A 24,281-nucleotide genomic window follows, 5' to 3' on the forward strand; every position below is an offset into this window, starting at 1 on the left:
GAACAATTAACAAATTAAACCAAAGACAGCAACACATTAAATATCCATCAAGAAAAATAAAACAATTATGTTTTTTGTTTTTTTTTTGCATAATAATCACACTGTTCGAAAAGTGATAGGTAGAAGCCCTAGGCTTATCAAGACCTACAAGACCTAATATTTTTCCTAGTAATAATGTATGATTTACAAAAATGAAAACTGCTGCTTCTGTGTAGATGAGAGAATCAAAGTGTATGCGCGTTGTGCACATGCTACATTGATTATGGCCAAGCATGCGCCCTTAAAATAGCATGAATAACATGCGCAACGCGCCACTGACTTTAGACTAGGTTTTTCCTGGTCACTGGCGAAATTGTTTTCTAAACCTGCAAAATAGCATGAGGGAACGTTTGCGCTGGAACACGCCGCCTCTTTGCGCTGAACCGCCCCGGGGAGCGCAAGTGTATTTGCTAGTTTACCGACGTGCATCTGTGGAGGGAAAAGTCCGCTTTGCGCGGGTGCAAAATAGGAATGATACATGCGTCGTTGTACAAAGTCAATTGCGCTGGGTGCAAGATAGGGCCCTTGGAGTTGGGGTTGCATCTAAAAATCAATTAATATTAATATATAATATTAATATCTTAGTACATGCATACATATTTTTTATATATATTATAAAAATAGGCTATATTACACATATAGACTACACATACAAATACATCATTTTACATAAATATAGAACGTATTTGTTTAACTTACACATTAACAATCAGCAATCTTTCTCCAACAGTCTTCTCTTGCTTTGGCAGCAGAGACCGTATTGTTTCGAGCTTGAAATACAAATTTAAATTCATTGTGATTATGAATGATTATCTCTTGCGACTCCGCGGAAAAATATATCGCTCTCGCTCTACCCGCGATTGGTTGTTCAGTGTCGACGTCACTCTTTTATGTGCACGCGCGCGTGGAGTAATCATAGCTTGAGGATCAAAGCCTGAGTTGACAAAGTTGATGAGCTGCATCGTGGTACCAATAAAGCCTGATTGCATCGGTTTGGTTTTGTCAACTCAAAACTAACCCTGTAACCCCAAGTTTGTTCAGCTACCTTCATGGTACAGGCCCCAGGTCTCTCTCTTGAATCCAACACAGAAGTGACATAAACTGCAATTCATCGACTGGCCACTAGAGACAGGCTGCAAAAGAGAGTCAATCCCATAGACCCCCATCTTAAAATGCCCTTTAACTTTACAGCAGAAAAAAATTTTACAGCCTGGTGCAAAAAGTAGTTTGGGTCTATATATAATTTTGCCCTTCATGACAACTGTGAAAGGGGTGATTTTTTTTAATAACTCATCCGTTTTAAATTATAGTAAGCCTTAAACTTCTGCATAATTAAGGGCGTGGCCACTTGAGTGACAGGCGGATTGCCGCAGTTGTCACTACTAGCCGTTTGTCTGCTGTCTGTCTGAAATTTGACGTCAGACAGTACATCCATTGTTTTTTTGTTTGTTTTTTTGAGTCTATGGTTTACACTAAAATGCAGCGTAGGAAATAAAAATGAAAAAACTAGCACTTCTGTCAATGGTTGAGAAAGAGATGAGAATTAGGTACGCTTACACGACAATGTATTAAAACTGTCGTCACTGTTTTCACAAATTCGCATTTTTGTAGTTTACACGGATACAAAACCGATATCGTTTTCAAAAACTTGCACTTTCAAAACGGTTTTCTATAGTTTTTGTACTGTATTGTGCATTAATCTGTCCCTGGACCAAGACCGGGAATGTGTCTCCCTTGTCTACTTGTGATCTGATCGACCAAAATGCATCTTAATAGCAGGAGTAAACAGGGCCAAAGAGTAAATAAACCTACAGTTGCTAAATCATTGTCATTTCAATTCAAGGTTATTTATATGGTACTTTTCACAATACATATTGTTTTAAAGCAACTTTACAGAAAATGTCATTTAGGAGCAAAAACGTCCAGATCTTTCAACAATTAATCATGTCACTCTACGGTAGGCTGCATTTGATCTGCTAAAACGCATTTACATTTATATATTTAGCAAGCACTTTATTCCAAAGCAGAGCATCTATCTATCTATCCATCTATCCATCTATCCATCTATCTATCTATCTATCTATTTTTAAGAATTCTTCACAAAAGTATTCATGCAGTATATTTTCTGTAGTATATCATCATAAATATAAATTATTAAAATTTGATTTTGACAAGAAAAATGAAAATCTTTTATCAAATAAAGAGTAAAATGATATAAAAAAAAATAAAAAAAACACAACTCACCATGTTGTTGCACATTGCATATATATCTTTTATTTTTCTTTCACCTAGTTAAACTGTATCTCACCTTTTAAGTGATTAACCCATATTCCCATTCCCAAGTGCAAGCAGTATTAATGGTTCCTGGAAGTCTGAATCCATAATTGTGAAATGGAACAATTGTTTATTTGATGCTGAAAGACTCTTTTAAACTGTCCTCTGCTTGTTTCTTTGTGATAGATTCCCACATCAAGGGTACATCAGCAGGGCGAGCATTGTACTCTTCAGCAAACTTGGTGTTGAACCGGGCCATCACATATTTCCAGTAATCTGAGGCCTGTATGCTAGCGTCTGCTGGGATGTGCCAGTCAGGAAAGATTTCTCTGTATCTTTTGCAAGGATGGATGTCATAATTAGTCTGGAGACACCTAAACTCTGCTTCACTGTGGACATCTGTTGAGCAGATGTTAGCCACTAATTTTTCATTTTTTTTATATTTGTATCGACCGAGTCCCTGTGGTCTGTGTACTGAAGCACAGTGTTCAGTGTGAGCTTCTCCACCAGCCTCACATGGAGCACTGCAGAATGGACACTGTTTCCCACATCCAAACACTCTCTTGAAGAGCTCATCCTGGGGTTTAATCTTGAGTTTGCAGAGTTTGCCCTGTATGTCGACTTTCTTCAGATGTTCCTTCAGTGTCTGTTCCATCTCCTCTACAGATTTGGTTAGCCAGTCAGCAAATGGCTCTTGAGATGCATTGTTTAGGACCATCACTGTTTCTAGAGCATCTTTGGGAATTATTAGCTTTTGTTCAAGCTTCTTGCATATGCAATGTATGAATCCTTTGATACCATCTTCATTTGTCTCATTCTGTGCCATTTTGACAGCTTCTAATATCTCCTTAGTGATTCCTCTAAGGTGATCTTCCTCCAATTCAAACACTTCCTGTTCGTTTGAAAACTGTTTGGTGATTTGATCTAATATCCAACCCTTAACAAAACGCTCATATGAGCTGATGTATTTTACATACTGTTCAAACTTATCTTCATTCACAAGTTCCTTTAAGAGTGTGTACTGGAAAAATCCACGAGTGCTGAACTGAAATGCATTTTTACCCTGAAGCATTTTGTCAATGATGTCTGGACCCAAGGAGCTGTAGATGAACGTCTCAACTGCAGGCATCAAGCACAGTTTAGTGAATTCTTCTGCCTTTCTCTGGCACTGGTCACGATCATGAAACAGGTCCTTGAAATCATTGCGATATTTGTCTTTAAACTGATCAAGGCATCTGCGTGGGTCATTCTCCTTGATGAAACACTCATGCATGTCTTGAAATGTTCTTGCAGAAAACCCACAAATGTACAATTTCAGGGACAGTTCAAATTCCTCTGAAACCCTTGTATTCTTGTTGGACATTAATCTTTCATCAATTATGTGTAGGATCTCCTGAATGTAGGTGTCATGGTAATCTGAATGCTGCGAAGTTGTGTCCAGGACAAACTGAGAGCATGTCTGAATGATATTATCTGCTAAATGTTGTAGGTCCATTGCAGAGTTGTCACTGAACATACGTTTAATCCACCTTTTGTACCAGATTTCTTTGGTGATTTTGAACTCCCCTGTTCCACAATTCACCAGTTTTTCTCTCATTAATTGCTCTGCAACATAACTGCCTTTCTGTTTCATGTTTTCTCGAAGTTGCCTGAAAACACAATCATATATTTGTCTTTTCTTCAGTCCAGTAAATGACAGCTCATTTATGGTGTCTTGCCATATTCGTTCAAAGAATCCATCGAGCTCTTTGTCAGTCGTTTGTGCATCACTCTTTGAGCGGTTGTTTTTGTGTAACTCCTCCAGTAGACCCAGCACTTTTTTCTCCATTGTATCAGTGAATGTTTTCTTGATGTTGTCCACTTTATTCATTCCTCTCCTAATGTCCACCGTTGTCCCAAGCTGCGTCAGCAAAGAGCTCTCAATTTCCCTCCTGAGACATTTTACGCTGCTCACAAAGTCTTCTTTGTACTTTTCCACAAGGTAGACATGACCCTCTGTTTGTTCAAAGTATTTGGACAGATTTTCCATTGTGGTCTTTTCCAAGGTGTCAAGCTTTGTGACAGCTTCTTGTTTCAGTTTGCATAAGAGATCATTCAGATCTGATTTGTCTGATTTCAGTTTGAATGTCTCAAAATTTGACACTTTGGTTTCAGCTTGAGTTGACCAAGAGTGCATATGCTTCTTGAAAGACCATTCCCATTTGTGGAATTCTGTGCACAGTCTCATGTATGCATCGGCCACCAAGCTGTTCCTAAAGCTAAATATGAAGTTTTCATATTTGACTGCATTCCATAAGCTTTTTGTCCACTCCAAAAATTCTGTTATGTTGTTTCCAGATGTTTTGTTTTTGCATTTTCCAATTACATCAATCATGTTCTTTTTAAGGTCATAGACAGCCTCGGAGTAGCCAGCGTTCACTGGTGCCATTGGAGGATTTCCATGCCAGAGCCCAGGGATATACCAGTTGCAGGTCTCTGGATCATACTCAATCACATCACTGAACTTTTTATACTCCTCCTTGTTCTCCATTTTAGCTGCCGCTTCTGTCATCTCATTCAGCTGCTCCAGCAGAAGCTTTCGATCTCTCATGTTCTTGTCATGGGCTGATACATCAGCAACATTTTGGTGGACGAACAGACACTTGGGTTTTTTACCTATTTCCTTCATTCTGATGAAAGCATGGACTACAATCTGCAAAATGTCCTTCATCTCTGTGGAATTCTCCATTGCGATGTTGATGATTGTGATATCACTCAATCCCACAACAAGTGTAGCTAATTCATTGTCATGCTCATGACTATCATCTAGTTTTGCCAGTTCAGGTGATTTCAGACCTTCAGTGTCAATTATCACTAAATAATCACAACCAAGTTCTTTCTTGATGTCCTCTGTGACTTTGATCAGCTGCATAAAAGCTCCTCTGGTGCATCTTCCACTGCTGACGGCAAACTGAACTCCAAACATGGTGTTCAGCAAGGTGGACTTCCCTGTGCTCTGGACTCCTAAAACTGTGACCACCATGATTTTATTGTTGGGCTGCACCGAAGAGTTCAGATACAGAAGCACATCACTCACCCATCTGAGAGGAATATTTGACGCATCTCCATCAACCAGTTCCAGAGGAAAGCCATCCAACATCAGCTCAGCACATAGCCGAGGTAAGTGTAGCATTTGTTGACGGGATTCTAAGTTTTCTGGAAGTGACACTGCGGCTTCATAGAGTTGGCCCATTTCTCGCAGAAAGTGCTCTATTCCTAAAGAACTGTTAGAGATCTGTTGGTCAAGCTGTGCGATTTCCTCTTTGTTTTCTGAAAATTTCTGACACTTTTCTTTGTACTGCTCACGGAGGCTTGAGAGGCTTTTTCGCGAGAGATTGTCAAGGTTCATCCGCATCCACTTCAAGAAGTAGGGCCTCTCCTGGCTCGAACTTAATGCACTAACAAAGCAGGTCATTGCCTCTGAGATGTCATATTTACTTTGTCGTTTCCTGAGTTCAGTTTTTTTAATCTGGAGATCACTCTTGTATGTCTCTATGTTTTGATTACCAGCTTTCCGGAGTCTGAATTCCTCTTTTTCCAGTTTTGCTAAATCTTTCCAGGTTTGACCTTGACGCGGGAGCTGATCTTTCTTGAACTGCAGTGTTTCCTTTATATTTGTCGTTAAGGCATGTGCATTATTTTTTGCTTTCTGGCAATCTTGAACGTCTTCATCAACTTGAATTCCGAGTTCATGTGCTATAGTGTCCATTTTCTCCAGACAAGCTTTTGCTGGGTTATTATCTATTATGCGTTTTACTACAGAATGCAGATTTGTTACAAAATTTGCATAATTTTGATTCTTCTTCAGAATTATGTTGTCATTCTTCAAACTCATTTCAGATGCGGCCCTTCTCAGCTGATCCTTATTGAATGCTTTGCTTTGCACATTGCCCACTAAAAAAAACTGTGCTTTAGCATGTTGGTTGGTGAGTAACTTGTAGTTTGTGTCCAGATTGTCAAAGAACACAAAAACTGCAGTGGAGGTCTGGCATAAGAAAGAGTACTGTGTTTCAAAGGTCTGGATGTCACCTCTCAAGTTTGCAACAGCCACAGGTTCAGGAAAAACATCTATGTTTTCTATTCCACAAGGTAGATACCAACCCATCTCCACTAATCCATTTGATATCTTTCTTGGAATGTCTCCGCAGTCCATGTCACGATGTACAAAAGTGTCATGATATTGTTGGGGATTGCTGAGCAATTTGTTTAAGATCCAAGATTTAGAAATGCTGCAGTCACCAAGTCTAACAAAGGACACTAGGGGGAGCTCAGAGTGAACAATTCTTTCCTCCACAAAACCTTTTGAGTCTGACAAGGAATGAGGTCTACAATTTTTCACAATATCTCTCATGGCCCAAAGCATGTACGTGCACTGTTGTGTGTCACACTTTGGAAGTAGTAAAGGAACAGAGAACTGACACATTGACATTTTCGAGACCATTTCCTGTTGGAGGAAACAATCTGAACAAAGAAAAAGGGCGGTCACTATATCTAAAGGGTTTACACTGCTATTCTGATCATTCAGAAGATCAAATGTGTCATTGTACAAATCTAAGCTTTGCAAATCCTCAATCTCATCTGATGAATATTTGACACTTCTTGCAGTCACATTCACCATCATCAGTTTCTTCAGGAACAGCCATGGCAAAGACGACAGAGACTGGGCTGGCTCATCTGTCACTGACCTTTTGTCAATCTGTAGCACATCGCTGAGTGAGAGTTTGTTCGGGTAGTACTGCTCCAATCCTAAATCATGTAAAAGGCTCTGGATATTTGTTTCTGTTGAAAAAGCAAGCATTTCATCAATTGTTTCTCCTCATTTTGTTTCTCCTCATTTCACAATTTAAAAAAAATGCACCAAATAAAATGAGGCATGTAAATGTTTGTTGTGAAGTTTGCTATATTATACTTACTGGTTTGAGCATATGTGACAGCTTCTTTGCTTCTGTTGCCATTTGGAAGAACTTTTGTAATGTGAAAAGAGTACTTCTTTCCAGGAATTAGGTCACAGAAAACCACAGTTCTTGATTCTTTTAGCTCTTCCTGAATGATTTTTCCATCGTGACTGCAAACAACATGAAACTTGTTCTCCTCACAGCCAGATGCATCCCAAATAAGAGTAACTGATGTTGTGCCTACACTCTCAACCTTGAAATTTTCAGGTGGGACTGGCCCTGCAATCATAAAAACATTAATGTTGTTTGGTCTTTTTTCATTTCAAAGACACATTGTCAAACAATTCTACATTCATACTGCATGGATAGACAGAAAGATAATTACTGGTGCATGCAGTCACTTCAACTCCCACACTTCGTTTTTCATTGTCTAATATTGAAACAAGGGTGAAAGTGTATTCAGTTCCTGGACATAGATCTTCCACCTCTATGGCTGTGTCATTTGTGATAGTAGAGGTCTTTGTAGCGGCGGTATCATAGTAGGTCAATTCAAATGTAGAAATATTGTCTGTGCTATTCCAAGCAAGAGTAACAGAACTGGTCCCAATAAGCTGCACTAAAATTTCACTTGGTGCAGGAACGTCTGTGGAAACAAAAAGCATACATTTTCAACTTCTGGAAAGAGTATTAAAGCACTGCAAGTAGTGATTGGTTTATCGGTATAAATATGCATTCACTAATGCTCAAACAGTTATCTCTGCATGTCTTTTGTAATAATGTGCACTGATGCATTATGCAAAATAAGACCAAAAATGTATTAAAGAAAATGTTTCCGTTACCACCGTAACCTCGGTTACATATAACTGTTCACTCGACATTTCGTCAGTAGCTGATGCTATGGGGAATGCAATCCAACAACACTGAATTATTAGTGCAGGAATGTCCCAGCCCATAAGGCAGAAAAGAGGCCCTGCAAGCCTGGCCCAGGGATGGAGGCTCCGATCCAAATGCATAACTGCAGTAGTGCTTGCTCCAGGGAAATAACTTAGGTTGGGCGGCAATGGAAGTCAGCAAGAAACAAAATAATAAAAGCAACACTTTTGTTTTCGCCCCCATTTTTCATGAGCTGAACTCAAGATCTAAGACTTTTTCTATGCACACAAAAGTCCTATTTCTCTCAAATTTTGTTCACAAATCTGTCTAAATCTGTGTTAGTGAGCACTTCTCCTGTGGCGAGATAATCCATCCACCTCACAGGTGTGGCATATCAAGATGCTGATTAGACAGCATGATTATTGCACAGGTGTGCCTTAGGCTGGCCACAGTAAAAAGGCCACTCTAAAATGAGCAGTTTTATCACACAGCACAATGCCACAGATGTCAAGTTTCGAGGGAGCGTGCACTAGGATATCTAAGTCCACTAAAGGAGGAAGGGCGTTTTCACATTTAGCTCCTAAACTCTGGAATAGTCTTCCTGATATTGTTCAAACATCAAAATTAAAATGGATAAAATAAGCATGAAATACAAACTATTAGAGCATGCATACAACAATATTATAAAATATATATATATATATATATATATATATATATATATATATATATATATATATAAAAAAAACGCTACTTAAGTTCAATAAACAAAACATATAGCAAACCATAAAATATATCACATGGAGAACCACAGCAATCACGTTTCACCCAAATGCTTCTTTAAAATAATAAGTTTTAAGGGATGACTTAATTTCAAAGATGGAGCACTTCTAATTTGTGAGGGCAGTGAATTCCATACCTTTGGGGCAACCGAAGAAAACGCTCTATCACCCATTGTTTTTAGGCGCGTTACCGGAACAACTAAGAGACCGGCATTGGCTGAGCAAAGATTACGTGTCGGAATGTAGGGTACTAATAGATCAGAAAGATATTGCGGAGCAAGTCCATTTAACATAAGAATTTTAAAATCGACACGAAATTTAACAGGCAGCCAGTGCAATGTCTCTAAAACAGGTTTTATGTGATCTCTTTGTCTGGTCCTGGTCAGAATACGTGCAGCAAAATTTTGTACCCACTGAAGTCTGTGCAGAATAGATTTCGATGCTCCCGCCAACAAGGCATTACAATAGTCAATTCTAGAAAAAAACCAGAGTATTAATTCATTTTTCTTCAACAGAAAAAGGCAACTTGGACCGTAATTTGGATATGTTTCTAAGATGAAAAAATGAAACTTTAACAGTATTACGTACATGCAGGTCAAATGTTAGATTAGAATAAAAAATTACTCCCAAGTTTTTTAATTTAGATTTGAACTGTATATCAGAGCCGTCCACATTTATAGCTACAGATTTCACACTACGTAACTGGTGAGACGAACCAATAAGCATCACTTCAGTTTTATCGCTATTTAGACAAATAATTAACGGACATCCAATTTTTGATTTCTGCAATACAATTAGAAAGGTGAGTATCAGCTACATTTACATCAGGCTTTGAGTGAATGTATATCTGGGTGTCATCAGCATATAGATGAAAATTGAGATCAAGAGACCTCAAAAGTTGACCAAGTGGAAAAATATATAGACTAAAAAGTAAAGGACCTAAAATTGAACCCTGAGGTACACCATATTTTACCATACCAAACTCCGACCTACAGCCACCCAGCACAACAAATTGTTTGCGATCTGAGAGATAAGACTTAAACCAGCTCAGAGCAGATTCAGATACACCAAAGACAGACTCCAGGCGGGAAAGTAAAATACAGTGATCAATAGTGTCAAAAGCGGAACTTAGATTAAGCAGGATCAGTATTGATAAACATCCAGAATCAGAAGCCATCAGTAAATCATTTGTGACTTTAACTAATGCTGTCTCAGTGCTATGCATTTTACGGAAGCCAGATTGAAGAGGCTCAAAGAGTTCATTAACAGATAGATGAGATAGCAATTGTGTTGCAACAATACGTTCTAAGATTTTAGCAATAAAAGGGAGATTAGAGATGGGTCGAAAATTTCCTAGATTCTCAAAATCACGGCTATTTGTTTTTGGAACCGGGGTTACAGCGGCAATTTTAAGTACAGATGGCACAACACCAGAAGACAGAGAGTCATTTATAATACTCAGAAGGAGCAGACACAACGAGGAAAACCATGACTGAAACAACCTAGCTGGAATGGGATCAACATGTGAGGTGGTAGCTTTCATCTTTAAAACCACATTACACAAGGAATGAGAATCTAACAGGAGGAATTCTGAAAGATAAACACCAGAAAATTCTATGCTATTTAATTTTGGGGTAACAGTTGTTTTTGTAGTAGTAATCTGATCTCTTATTCCCTCAATCTTATTACCAAAAAACACAAGAAACTTGTTGCACAATTGAACAGAAGAAGTTTAAAAGATTGTTGATTGAATTAAACAACCTTTTAGGGTTATCTTGATTACTCGCAATAATCTGACAAAAGTGAGCAGACCTTATTGATACCATTTCAGTCCTATATTCACCCAAGCTTTCTTTCCAAGCCTGATGATACACAGTTAAACCAGTAGAGCGCCATCTGTGCTCCATTTTGCGACACTGAGTTTTCATTGCGCGCAGATCGTCATTATACCACGGAGCAGATCGTTTAAAAGATACAGCACGTGACTTCAGTGGAGCAAAAGTGTCCAGGCCGGATGAAAGAATTGTATGCAGCATATTTACTTTGTCTTCCAATGCATCAGATGGTAAGATACAGCTAGTAGCAGTCTCAATAAAGTCAGAGAAGTCAGTGGGCACGATAGATCTCCACTTACGGTAATGAATAATACGGGAAGTGGCAGCAAGTATAACAGGTAGCTCCAAATTGAATAGTACAGCTAAGTGATCAGATAGCCCAAAGTCAGATACAGACAACCTAGACACAAGTGTATCATTTTGAATCACAAGATGTAACATGTGGCCTTTGTTGTGCATGGGACAATCCACAACTTGATATAGCTCAAAGCACTCTAATAAAGATGTAAAGTCTTTTGTTGATGAAATGTCTTTTTTGTCCATGTGAATATTAAAATCACCAAGAATTAAAATTTTCTGATATTTTAAAACCAACACAGATATTAATTCAGCAAAGTCAGATGTAAATTCTTTGTTACACTTGGGAGGTCTATACACAGCCACAATGACCGTAGATGAAGAAGCAGAGACACTCAAGGCAAGACATTCAAATGAGGTAAAGGAAGGAATATCCACAGAAGATAGTCCAAGTGGCTGTTTGTACAGCACAATGATACCACCTCCTCTACCCGTTGAACGCGAGAGATCACATAATCCATATCCCTCAGGAGTCAATTCATTAAAAAGTAGCCCATCAGACGCTTTATGCCAGGTTTCTGTTAAGCAAACGAGGTCCCAGTTTTGATCCATAATTAGGTCACATACAGTCAGGGCTTTGTTATTGATCGAGCGCACATTTATCAGTGCACATTTCAGCAAATCGCACCGGAACGGCCGAGCCAGGTGTAGCCTCCTCACGTAGAACTGTCAAATTATTTAAATCAGCCCTCGTTGGTCTCCATGACAACTTCAGTGATTTACGTAAGGCTATCGGATAAAATACATTTTCTTGAGACGAACCCAGGTACCCACAACGTGATGATCGATGTAGGTAAGTTAACGTTTTGGGCGAAAAATACCACAGGTATTGCAAAGTGCGCGAGGTTCAGTCCCCAAAGCATGTTGCCCATTAAGGTTCAGCAACTGGCGAAAAGTGTACCTTATGGTCATTGTAGAGGAGTCCACGCGAATAACAGCATCACAACTGTGTAAGTCCTGGGTCACACTGCTGTTGATTAATGATCTGCAAACATCCAGAGATAGCAGCAGTAGTCCAATGACTGTTACACGATTCCACATCACGATGGAAAACATGAGTGGTATGTAAAACATTAAAACCAAATGTTTGACGGGAGAAAGGAGCGGCAGCCACACGCGCCAGCGTTCCCTTTCAACCGGAAGTTAGATAGTCTTTTAGATATTGTTCGTTGCTCAGACTCGCTCTCCCAGTTTAAAACTAGATTAAAAGACACATCTCTTCAGCCAGGCATTCATGTAATACTTATAATCTTACAGTTAAAGGTAGGGTAGGTAATCCTTTTTCTAAAAAAAAAAAAACATTCCAAATTTGTTTAAACTGTCTTTATATACCAATACATAATTAAAATGTAAGTACTCTGAAAAAGAAAATATAAAAATCGAGTGACTGTAGACCTTTTAATCTGCAATAAACACAGCTCATTATTTCCATTCACTTCACCCCCTCCCTTCTGAGCTCCTTCCAAAGCCACGCCCCCAAAACACATGAACGCGCGACGCCAAACGCTCAGGCTGGAACAAGACGCATTTATTACCTGAGACGAGTGGAGAGGAAGGAGCGCAGTACATACAGTGACATCATGTCAGAATCACATGTAATAAAATACCTAACTTTATCACTATGAATATAAACAAATAAGATTTCTTTTAGTACTCACTCACTATCAAGCTAGCATATCAATACTGGTAAAGTTTCATTCGGTAACAAGCTATATTTATAAGGCAAAACTAAAAACAGGTTGCATTGATACACGTTTTTCCATTACCATCAGTTACACTGTGAAGGTGAATTTCGTGTAAGATTCATAACATATACGGTGTTTTGCATATAAGAGTTTCCATGATGAAAACATTGTTGACTCTAATGAAGACTAACGTACACTCCGAGTCCGGAGACAAGTACCGCATCGTCGGTTCGAGGACAGGTCCGGGGTTGAGGGCGAAGCAGAGGAGGTCGTTCAAGAGTGCGGGCAGGGTCCGAGGAAGTGTTTTTTGCCTTGGCTGACTGCATATGCAGGTGCTTTGAGCTGAATATTTCCGGGAACGGTGACATGTGATGAGTGCACGCAGGGCAGCGCGCGCAGTGGGGCTCGGGCACGAGACATGAAGGCATCTGATTGGTTCTTTACATTCGCACCGAATGGCAGTGATTGGTCAGAGTTTTTACTGTCCTGCAGCTGCTACAGAGGTCTGATTTTTTTCATTCCTTTTTCTAAACACATAATGTATTGACTACTATCAGGATGGAAGGACCATTTCACCCAGTATAAAAAAAAAGTGTTTCTGAACAGGATTACCTACCCTACCTTTAAATCCGACCTCTAGTTCATAGACGCCAGAGGAGAACTGGCCCCCGACTGAGCCTGGGTTCTCCCAAGGTTTTTTTTTTTTCTCCATCAGGTCACCTGGAGTTTTTTCGGTTCCTTGCCACTGTTGCCTTTGGCTTGCTCAGTTGGGGATATTTAATTTAAATCAACAATACTATTGATCAGCATTATCAAACGTGGACGTTTTCCACTAGAAACAAACATTGATGTATTATTTTTATTTAATACTGTGAAGCTGCTTTGATACAATCTGTATTGTGAAAAGCGCTATATAAATAAACTTGACTTTTACAAAATCTACAAAAGCTGTTTCTATGGGGCCATAACGTAAGATACAAGGTAATGGAGCCTTTTTTTACATTGTCGCATTTCTTTAGAAATAAACAATGGACAAATGGAGTCTTTAAACGCATCAGATGTAAAGTTATTCGCTGTCAAATTGACGCCAAAATGAATGGGATGCTAACAGCAGGTGATGGCTTGTTAGCCAATGGCGGCCCCCAGGGGTGGTACGGAATTCGAGCGCTGGATTGACCCCCGGGACTCTACCTTCCGCCATTCCTTCTTGAATAAAAAAAAAACAAAAAAACAATGCGCGCATCTGCATCAGACTGTTGCTGGCTGGACAGGATATACAGCGAGTAATTAAAATCACGATTTTAATGATAATTAAATTTTAAATGATAATACTGTCAGTACATTTTATCGTGGTTTATAGTGAAACCGGTAATCGTCCCATCCCTACATACATGTAGGTTACGTGCATCTCAGAGTTCAAATCCTGCTCCACGTGAACTGTTATTTACATTTGTAAAGCGCGTCTCAAACTCCATCTCTGCATGCTGTGAGTTTGGGTTACTTATAACATTCAGGACAATCCTTCCATCCACCATAGATAATTTCTCAAATTGCTTACCTGATCTGTCTCAGCTGCTGCCTGAACCCAAACAAACAGATGAACTAGAGGAACTAACTAGCACTATGAGCACCATTCTCTCTAGAACATTGGATATTGTTGCACCCATTAGATTAAAAAAGGTCAGAGAGAAAAGTAAAGCACCATGGTACAACAATACTACGCATGTTCTAAAGAGAGAAACCCGTAATTTAGAGGTCTTTAGAATCACGTGGAAAGACAGTATGTCACATTATAAAAAGGCCCTAAAAGCAGCCAGGGCTGAGCATCTCCGCAAACTAATAGAAAACAACCAAAATAATCCATGGTTTTTATTTAACACCGTGGCTAGACTAACAAATAAACAGACGTCACCAGAACAAAATATCCCGTTACAGTTTAGTAGTAATGATTTCATGAACTTCTTCACTGAGAAAATAGAAAGCATCAGAAACACAATTGTAAACGTTCAATCTTCAATTGCGCCTTATAATTCAGCCTCAATTATCACCCCGAAGAACAGTGCTTTACAACTATAGAACAAAAAGAGTTAAATAAACTTATCACTTCATCTAAAACAACATGTTTATTAGATCCTATACCCACTAAACTACTGAAAGAAGTGTTACCTATAGTGGAAGAGCCTCTCCTCAATATCATCAACTCATCTTTATCTTTAGGTCATGTTCCAAGAACATTTAACCCTCTGGGCTTCTTCGCCCGAAAACGGGCGAAAACTTGAACGTTTCGAATTGTTTATTTTTTTGCTTCATCGGATAGGGGTGAAACTTGGTGACTTGTTTTATTACCTATATGAACACACAAAATAAATAAATAAATAAATAAATAAATAAATAAATAATAATAATAATAATAATAATAATCATCATCAAGGAGATGATTCTGATATGTTAAAGGGTCGTAAAAAAAAAAAAAAAAAAGTCACACTTAGCTTCCTCCCGCCCGAAAACGGGCGACATGGGAAATGAATGGGAAATACGAAAAAATAGGAAAACTCAGAAACTTTTGGTGGTACAAGCTACAGATCAGCCACTGGGCTGAAAAAAAGTGTTCAGCAATGAAGGGGTGACACTCTAAAACAGGGGTTTTCAACTGGTTCTGTGCCAGGGACCACCATTCTGACTAACAAGTAATCGGCGGCCCACTATTGTGTGTGTGTGTGGGTGTGTGTGTGTGTGTGTGTGTGGGGGGGGGGGGGGTACTCCTTACCTGTTAGTGGGATTTCTGGGCGTGGTGACTTCCACACAGTCTGTCTATTCGTGGTGATATAGTGGTAAATAGTGACAGCCTCATATCATTCTCTGGTTCCAGCCTTGCCCTGTACTTGTTCTTTAGATATGCCAGTGTGGAAAAACCGCTCTCACAGAGGTATGTAGTTGGAAAGGGTAAAAGACACCTCACTGCTTTTACTGTAAGCTCTGGAAATTCTGTCTGGCAACTTATCCAGAACTTCACAAGGGGTTGTGTATCATACATATGCCTCCTGACAGAGTCTGTGGACATCTCTATGAGCTGATCCTCTTCTACAGTAGTTAAGCTTGACCCTGCTGCTGCATCATCACTGAATGGGAGCAGGATCCATTTGCTGTCACAGCGCCACTCATCAGAATCATTGAAGTACTTTCGGAATTGAAGCACAAGCTTCCTCAAATGCTCACACACAATGTCTTTAATGTCAGTGCTGTCAGAATATTCCTCAACTGAAGGGAACATAGCCAAGTTACCACTCTCCACTCTTTCTATCCATCTTGACATTTTTTTAACAAATGCCTCTAGTTTTTCATAGAGCTGCAGGACGTTTGAATCTCTCCCTTGCATTGAAGTGTTCAACTTGTTAAGCTCTGCAAAAACATCGGTGAGATACGCCAGCTTAGTTAACCAGTGGCTGTCCTTGAACATGTAAGCCAGTTCAGTGCACTCCTTCTCGCACAAGAAAGTATAGATAGCGTCACGTAGTTCAAACACACGGGCGAGCACCGCGCCGCGAGACAGCCATCTCACCTCTGAATGGTAAAGGAGAGAGGTGTGTTCACTTCCTAAGCCTTGACATAGGGATGCAAACAGGCGTGTATTTAATGCTTTTCGTTTTATCAGGTTTACAGTTTTAACAACAGCATCAAACACCTCGCTGAACTCAACACTGAGATCTTTGGCGGCCAGAGCTTCTCTATGAATCATGCAGTGTGTCCAAATTATCGCCGGTGCTACTTTCTTTACGTGCCCAATCAATCCAGTCTGGCTGCCACTCATTGCTCTGGCTCCATCGCTACATAGCGCCACACACTTCTGCCACGAAATATTGTGTTCTTTGAAAAAGTCATCAAGGGCTGAAAAGATCTCGGCACCTGTAGTTCGCCCTGGCAGTGGTTTGCAAAAGAGAAATTCCTCGCACATCGCACTATTATCCTCGTATCGCACAAATGCCAAAAGTTGCGCGTCATTTGTTATATCTGTCGTCTCGTCTAATTGAATTGAAAATCCCTGAACTGATCGAAGTTTCTCTATCAGCTGCTCTTTCACATCATTTGCCATTTCCTCAATTCGACGTCCGACTGTGCTATCTGACAAAGGAATAGTTTTTAATTTATTAGCACATTCTTCGATCATCATGGTTTTACACATGTCTATAGCTGCTGGCAAAATCAGCTGCTCTGCAATTAAATGAGGTTTTTTGCATTGCGCAACTCTGAGAGCCACCAGATATGAGGCTTTCAGTGCATTTTCACTGACTTTTGCACTCTTTCTCATGAGCGTCTGCTGTCCTTTGAAATCACGCAACATCTGTTGCATATACTCAATAGGCTTGGCCTTCAAGAAGCTGTGATGTGTCTCCATATGACGAGAAAGTTTCGACGGTTTCATGGATTCATTTGAAAGCAACGTTGAACATACGAAACACAGTGGTACCTCCTCTCCTGTTTTGTCAGTCGTTACTGTAAATCCATATTTAACATAATCTTCACTGTATTTTCTTTTTCGTTTCCCACTACGTTTCCCTGTTTCCTCCGACGTTGTAGCTTTGTCTGAAGAGCATGCAGCAGAAGCCTGTCCATCTGTCCTGACATCTGTCACTTTCCTCACTAAAAAGCGATCCATGCTTGGTGCTGACTAGCAATCTTCGCCTTAGTTAGAAACGTTATAGCTAACAGCTCCACTCCACTCCAAATTTAAATTCACCAATATTAAGCGTCTTTTCAATGAAACCTCAATAATGTATTTCCTTAACTCTCCGAGATGCTGGTCTATTTCGCGCGCAAGATGAATGTGTACGTATATGACGTTGCAAAGCATAGACCTGATAGGTGCAAAGCTAGCCTATCCTGTGTCAGTTTGAATCTCAACTCCTCTATATTATTTTTGATATTTTCATAAAATTTAGTGTATTCACACCAATGTGCAAATATTCTGGAAATGTTTGGAAAAATTAATTTAATAGTGAAATTACGTAGGCTGGAATGCATGTCACGGACCACATGCAATGCCACCGCGGACCACCAGGGGGCCGCGGACCACCGGTTGAAAACCCCTGCTCTAAAACATCAAGAGTGCAAATAAGACACCCCCCCCCACACACACACACACACAAACAAACACACACAAAGAGAAATGAACTGGTAAGACTGAAACAGCAAATTTTGCCCCAAACTATATAAAAATTATATAATCATAATAACTCCAAAACTATAGCAAGGAGAGTCAAAAGGTAGGTATCGTTTGAAAGAACTCTTTTTAAATTTTTTGAAAATATAAATTACATTAGGACATTGTCCTGCCAAGAAACAGCGGATAAAATACAATATATATATAATTTTTATTATGGTTTTGCATATCTTTCTTATTTGTCATGGAATAACTCAGAAAGGAAATAAGGTAGGAGGAAAATTCTTTTTTAGTGAAGACCCTCTACATGTTAGCTGCATCTGGATAAAAAAAAAAAAAAAAATTGGATAAAGGAATCAAAAGTTACAGCATTTGGAAAAGAGACAGCCTTTTTGTACAGTCTTTGACACCCCCTCATGGGCAATTGTTTCTCCATGAAGAATATCTTATCATAAAAGCAATAGATTATGTTAATTTTGGGCTCATTTTAATTGTAATAATATGCTGTAAAAAATGAAGTGCCATTTTCAATGATCTGAGAATGTTTCATGAGCTGTATGATGTTTTTGACACATTGCAGTACATTATTTTATAGATTATGAAAAAAAAGAAATTCTATTTATCAGCAAATAACTCAGCAATACTTAAGTTTTTCAAAGTGGATACATTCACTGTAAAGTTCAGACTCTAAGCTTTCAAATGACATCAACTTTGTGTTAATCAAGGCAAGATTTTTGAAAAATATGGTAATGAATATTTTCACAGCTAGGTGGCGCCTGCTGGCAGTACACTCGGTTTTAGAGGGATTACTCAGCACTCGTTAGGAGTTAATAAATGTAATTAGATGCATTAAAAAGCTGAGTTCCTAAGCTTTAAAATGATATATAATTTGTGTTGTTCCATTCAGTGGTTGCTTAGTAAAAAAAAAGAATTCTTTCCGAATGGGAATAAATCAAATAAATAAAAAAGCTATAGGCCGCCTATAGGCGGTTATAGGACATGACACAAATTAATACATTTTGATGCCACTAGATGGCGCTCTTCTCACTTGAAATTTTTTTTTTTTAGGCCTGCACTCTATTTTGATGTGAAATGTTGCATTTATTGAAAAATAAAATAAAAATATATATATATTAATTCTAATGGAAAAAAATAGCTCATAAAAATTATATAATTAATGCAAAGTATCAGAATTCTAAAAATTCTAAATAATAATCAAAATATTATAGAACAAAAATATATTTGATTGGTTATCCTGGGAAAAAGTAAAGTAAAATTTTAAGGCTTCGCCCGTTTTCGGGCGGGAGGAAGCTATAGGCGCTTTTCCACTACACAGTACCAGCTCGCCTCGGCTCGACTCTGTTTGGTTTTCCACGGTGTAAAAGTTGTACCTGTACCTGCTTCCAGGTACTTTTTTTCGTACCACCTCCGGCGAGGTTCTAAGCGGGCTGAGGCGAGCTGAGGCGATACTAAAATGTGACGTGAAATCATGGCAGACTGCTGATTGGTCAGAGAGAATCGTCACTATTCACTGCGTCATCATTGCACGCGTATCCTGAATAAAAAACAGCAAAAACAAAAACATCCAAAAACAGCATACACTCGATTTCCTCCATTGTCCTGTGTGTGTAGGTAGCGGGTGTGTCTCGCGCGTCTCGCGTAAAAGATTAAGTCACGGCAGTTTCCTGCGGCGTCGCTATGACGTCCAGGTACTATTGTGGAGGTACTATCTGCAATGGAAAACGGAGCGAAAAGCGAGCCGAGCCGAGCTGAGTCGAGGCGAGGCGAGTCGAGCTGGTACTGGTAATGGAAAAGCGCCATAAGTGTGACTATTTTACGAAGAAGCCCAGAGGGTTAAACTGGCAGTTAAGAAACCACAATTGGACCCACATAATCTAGCAAATTATAGACCCATTTCAAATCTTCCATTTATGTCTAAAATACTAGAAAAAGTTGTTTCTGCTCAATTGACCTCTCGCCGGCCCCTCCCCCAAAACGGCCATTGTCCAATCACACATCATAGCAACCGTTACTATGTGAGCAGGTCCGACAAACATTGACTCCAAGCAAGATGGTGAAGCGGTGCGCCCACGGCGTTTGTAAATCGGACACGAAGTTAGATACCCCGAGAGGTTGTCTGGAAGAGTTGTGTTCTTTCCATTCCCAAAGCCGAAAACACAACGCGAGCGGTGCCTACAATGGATAAAACAGTGTGGACGGCCCCACTCCCAGTTAAATGTGTCGAACATTACGAAGCATAAATAGGTCTGCTGGCTGTGGTATCGATGGCTACTTAAAGGTTTTTTTTTGTTTTTTTTTTTCTGATCTGAAAAACTATCCTATCTGTAACTCAAAAAACATAATATTGTCTGAACCGCGAGTTTTATGATCCGTTGCCCCACTAATAAATATTATCATGGTAAGTGCATTATGAAAGACATTCAATGAAAGTTATTTAGATGCAAATTAAGGCTGTGTCTGGTTAAACAGTTTCGTTTATTGTGCTTTGTCAACTTGAAGCATGAATTTGAGAAAGAAAATCATTTTTGGAACAAAATGCACCAAATACTTTTGTCAATGATCTATAGCTAAAAGATTGTAAAAGCTTTCAGTTCACCCTGCCAAATTGTAGTTGAAAAGTCAAATTAAGCTTGATTAATGATATACTGTGACTGATCAAATAAACTGCATTGAGAATATAACTCCCATGTGTTTTGCAGCATTTAAAATTTTAGTCAGTGTTATGCGAAAAAACACAAAATTATTGCTGACAGCAGTTTCATTTTCAGAGACATTTTTTTTTTTCACACAAACACAACAGTGAGTGTCTTTCAATGCTTTTAAACACTTGTTTCCGTGTTCTTTGTCACACCGGTAAGCATTAGCCTCGATCAGGGGCGTAGGAATGAGTTTAACATTGGGGGGGACACCAGCGGCGATTCTAGGATTTGAATTATTTGAATTATAAGATAATTACATTTTTATTTTTCATAGAACATCATATAGCCTACTGTGTTTCCCACAATATTTTTGTAAGTGGAGCTACCTCTAGGGGGTCCGGGGGCATGCACTCCCGGAAGAAAATTTTGTACATTTTAAAGAGAAATGTATTAATCGGGTGCACTTTGAGTCACCCGAATCCACTGTTGAAAATAAATGATATTCTCTGATTTAGATATCTGCATCTGATCATCACATGACAATTATTCAAATTCTCAGTGTTAAGCATGATAATATTGTAACATATCATCTGTGTATGATTTAAAAAAAAAAAAAAAGTAACACTTTAGTTTAGGATCTAATTCTTTCTCACTTTTAACTAGTTGCTTATTAACATGCATATTACTAGGATATTGACTGTTTATTAGTATAAACGCAGGGTTTTATAATAACTGAGGTCTCAAATGTGAGGCAGTTAGGGGGATTCAGGGGCTCCCCCGAGACACTTTAGATTTTGCTGATCTACATATGTGCATTTTAAGATGTTGTTTTTTGAGTTACAGATAGGATAGTTATTTTTGCATATATTTATAGACATATTTATGCTTCGTAATGTTCGACACATTTAACTGGGAGTGGGGCCGTCCACACTGTTTTATCCATTGTAGGCACCGCTCGCGTTGCGTTTTAGGCTTTGGGAATGGAAAGAACAACTCCTCCAGACAATCTCTCGGGGTATCTAACTTAGGCTCAATCCCAATTCACCCCTTGCCCCTACCCCTCGGCCCTACCCCTCCGTTTTGCGCGTTCCCGTGAAGGGGTAGGGCTGTCTCGATTCTCTTTTGGTTGGAGGGGTAGGGATAAGGGGAAGGGCCAGATAGCCCTTGAAACGAAGATTTTTCAGGACCACACTTTAAACGAAGGGGTATGAGAAATGTACCTGCATACACCGGCTACAGAGGCAACATGACTGCCAATAATCATTTTCTTTATGTCACATTCAATCTTGTGTTCATATTTACGGTCATGTTCTTCAAAGAAACGGTTGCAAAAAAATCGTTAAAGTTCGTTAACAATATGACGCGTGTAAAAAGCAAAAGTTTGAAGCAAAGTGGACGCGCGAATGAGGCGAATTCGCGTCCAACGCGCCGCGCTAAACGTCTCATTCGCGCCGCAAGACCTCCAGACGCGCGTAAACGCGTCTTAACATTGAAATCACTCGCGCCAGACGCTCTATTCGCGTTTGGTGTGAACGCAGCATTAGGTGTCGAAGATATCGTCATCTCCGTTGTTTTCTGCATACTTCAGAAGAAAAATGCAAACAAAAAATAGCTGTAACTCACGCAAGACTACAGCTGACGACGGCATCTTGGAAGTTTATGATAAACATTGGCGCATCTCCTGTGACGTAGGCGCTAGCGACGATGTATAATGACATGTAACGATGTAGTAGTGGTGTCCCATTTCTTAGGGGAATATTTTCACCCCTACGCCTTGACACTCAGTTTCAAGGGGCAAGGGTAAGGGGTAGGCGAAGGGCTAGGGGTAGGCGAAGGGGTATAAAATAGAATTGGGATTGGGCCTTAGTGTCCGATTTACAAACGCCGTGGGCGCACCACTTCACCATCTTGCTTGGAGTCAATGTTTGTCGGACCTGCTCACATAGTAACGTTTGCTATAATGTGTGATTGGACAATGGCCGTTTTGGGGGAGGGGCCGGCGAGAGGTCAATTCAACATGCTTTTTGTTTCCAAAACATTAAATGTTGGCTGAGTCCCTGCTGGTAAGCTGGTAAGTCCCGCCCCTTCCGTAAAACCCCGCTGGACCTCTAGGTTGAAAAATCGTCAATGCAAGTGAATGGGAGAAAATAATTATTTTCTGGTCCCGTTTGAATTGTGCCATGAATGTGATCGAACCATATGTTGTCTGTGAATTTTTTATATAATCTTTCATGTTACGAGTTTGACAGTATATGGTATGATTCTTCGGCTAGCAGTAGTTCTTAGACTACATGTCGCCTATGTGACGTCACCCCATAAAGTTGACTTACCCGTGGTTTTCGCCAACCTCAACGATTTTGTCCTCTCCCTGAAAGAAGGCGGTGAAGTGCACCAAAGACACAGTCATGTTTAGCGGGATCCGTGAGCTAGTGTCCGTGTGCGAATGGTGGTGACGTTTCAAACGCGTCGAAAGCAGCGAAGAGTTGTAGTCCACAAAGTGCTCTCACACAAAGTCTAACCGTATCAAACTTCTACCCGCTAAATTGTAGCATTCTTCACACGAAAGATTATATAAAAATTTCACAGACAACATATGTTCACATTCTTGGCACAATTCAAACGGGACCAGAAAATAATTATTTTCTCCCATTCACTTGCATTGACGATTTTTCAACCTAGAGGTCCAGCGGGGTTAGCGAAGGGGGCGGGACTTACCAGCTCTATACACAATACATGCAGTATGCACGTTTAACTGTTTGGAGCTGGTAAGTCCCGCCCCCTTCGCTAACCCCACTGGACCTCTAGGTTGAAAAATCGTCAATGCAAGTGAATGGGAGAAAATAATTATTTTCTGGTCCCGTTTAGACTTTAGGGCGAGGGAACCGGAAGTGCTAAAATGCTAACTCACTTCCTCGTTTTGGCCTACAAAGTGACGTCATAACTTCGGCACTCTATTCGCCTACTTATACTACGACCTAAAAGTATGTACTTTTTTTGTGAGGAAAAAGTAGGCCCTACATATTTTTGAGTGTGCAGCAAAAGAGTATGCACATTCTGGGACGTACTTCGATGACGTCATGCAACGTGAATGAGACCGTGGTTGCTTAGTTACGCACATCACGACTGTTAACAAAACATTTTACATGTCATTCATTCTTATATGTCCAATATATAGGGTTCACAAAAAGTTAGGGATATTCGACTTTCGTTTCATGTGAAATTTATAGAAAATTTAAAAAGTTCATGCTACAGTGATATTATATCATGAAAGTAGGGCATTTAATAGAAATGCCAAATTAAGTTCACGTGTAACGGTTGCATTTTAGGTGCATTCTAAAATTTCACCCGAAAAATCGCATATCCCTAACTTTTTGTGAGTGGTGTAATTTTATTTACTATTCCCATCGTTTTTTCCACAATGCATTTGCGGTGTGGTGTGGCGCGTGGTGTGGTGTGGCGCAATGGATAAGACACTTGCCTTTGGTGTGAGAGACCCGGGTTCGAATCCACTGTGAGACACCAATGTGTCCCTGAGCAAGACACTTAACCCCTAGTTGCTCCAGAGGCGTGCGACCTCTGACATATATAGCAATTGTAAGTCGCTTTGGATAAAAGCGTCAGCTAAATGAATAAATGTAAATGTATGTAAATGTGCATTTACAATGTGTTCAACCAAATTGAGGA

At 39.6% G+C, this 24,281-nt stretch overlaps 1 protein-coding gene across 3 annotated transcripts in view; it reads right to left on the minus strand.

The window, feature by feature from the left end:
• Window positions 1-699: 699 nt before the first annotated feature.
• The window catches only part of LOC311287162 (interferon-induced very large GTPase 1-like), a 34,240-nt gene continuing 10,658 nt past the window's right edge, over window positions 700-24,281 (minus strand). For all 3 annotated transcript variants that reach the window (XM_084403809.1, XM_084403811.1, XM_084403810.1), the window contains 3 exons: window positions 7,633-7,890; window positions 7,266-7,526; window positions 700-7,131 (listed from right to left, as the gene is read on the minus strand). In XM_084403809.1, coding sequence (XP_084259935.1) covers window positions 2,444-7,131; window positions 7,266-7,526; window positions 7,633-7,890 — 5,207 coding nt within the window. In that variant the 3' untranslated portion in view covers window positions 700-2,443. The remainder of the gene's footprint in view (window positions 7,132-7,265; window positions 7,527-7,632; window positions 7,891-24,281) is intronic.

Source organism: Rutilus rutilus (assembly GCF_951802725.1).
Source record: "Rutilus rutilus genome assembly, chromosome: 3".
Classification (NCBI taxonomy): Eukaryota; Metazoa; Chordata; class Actinopteri; order Cypriniformes; family Leuciscidae; genus Rutilus; species Rutilus rutilus.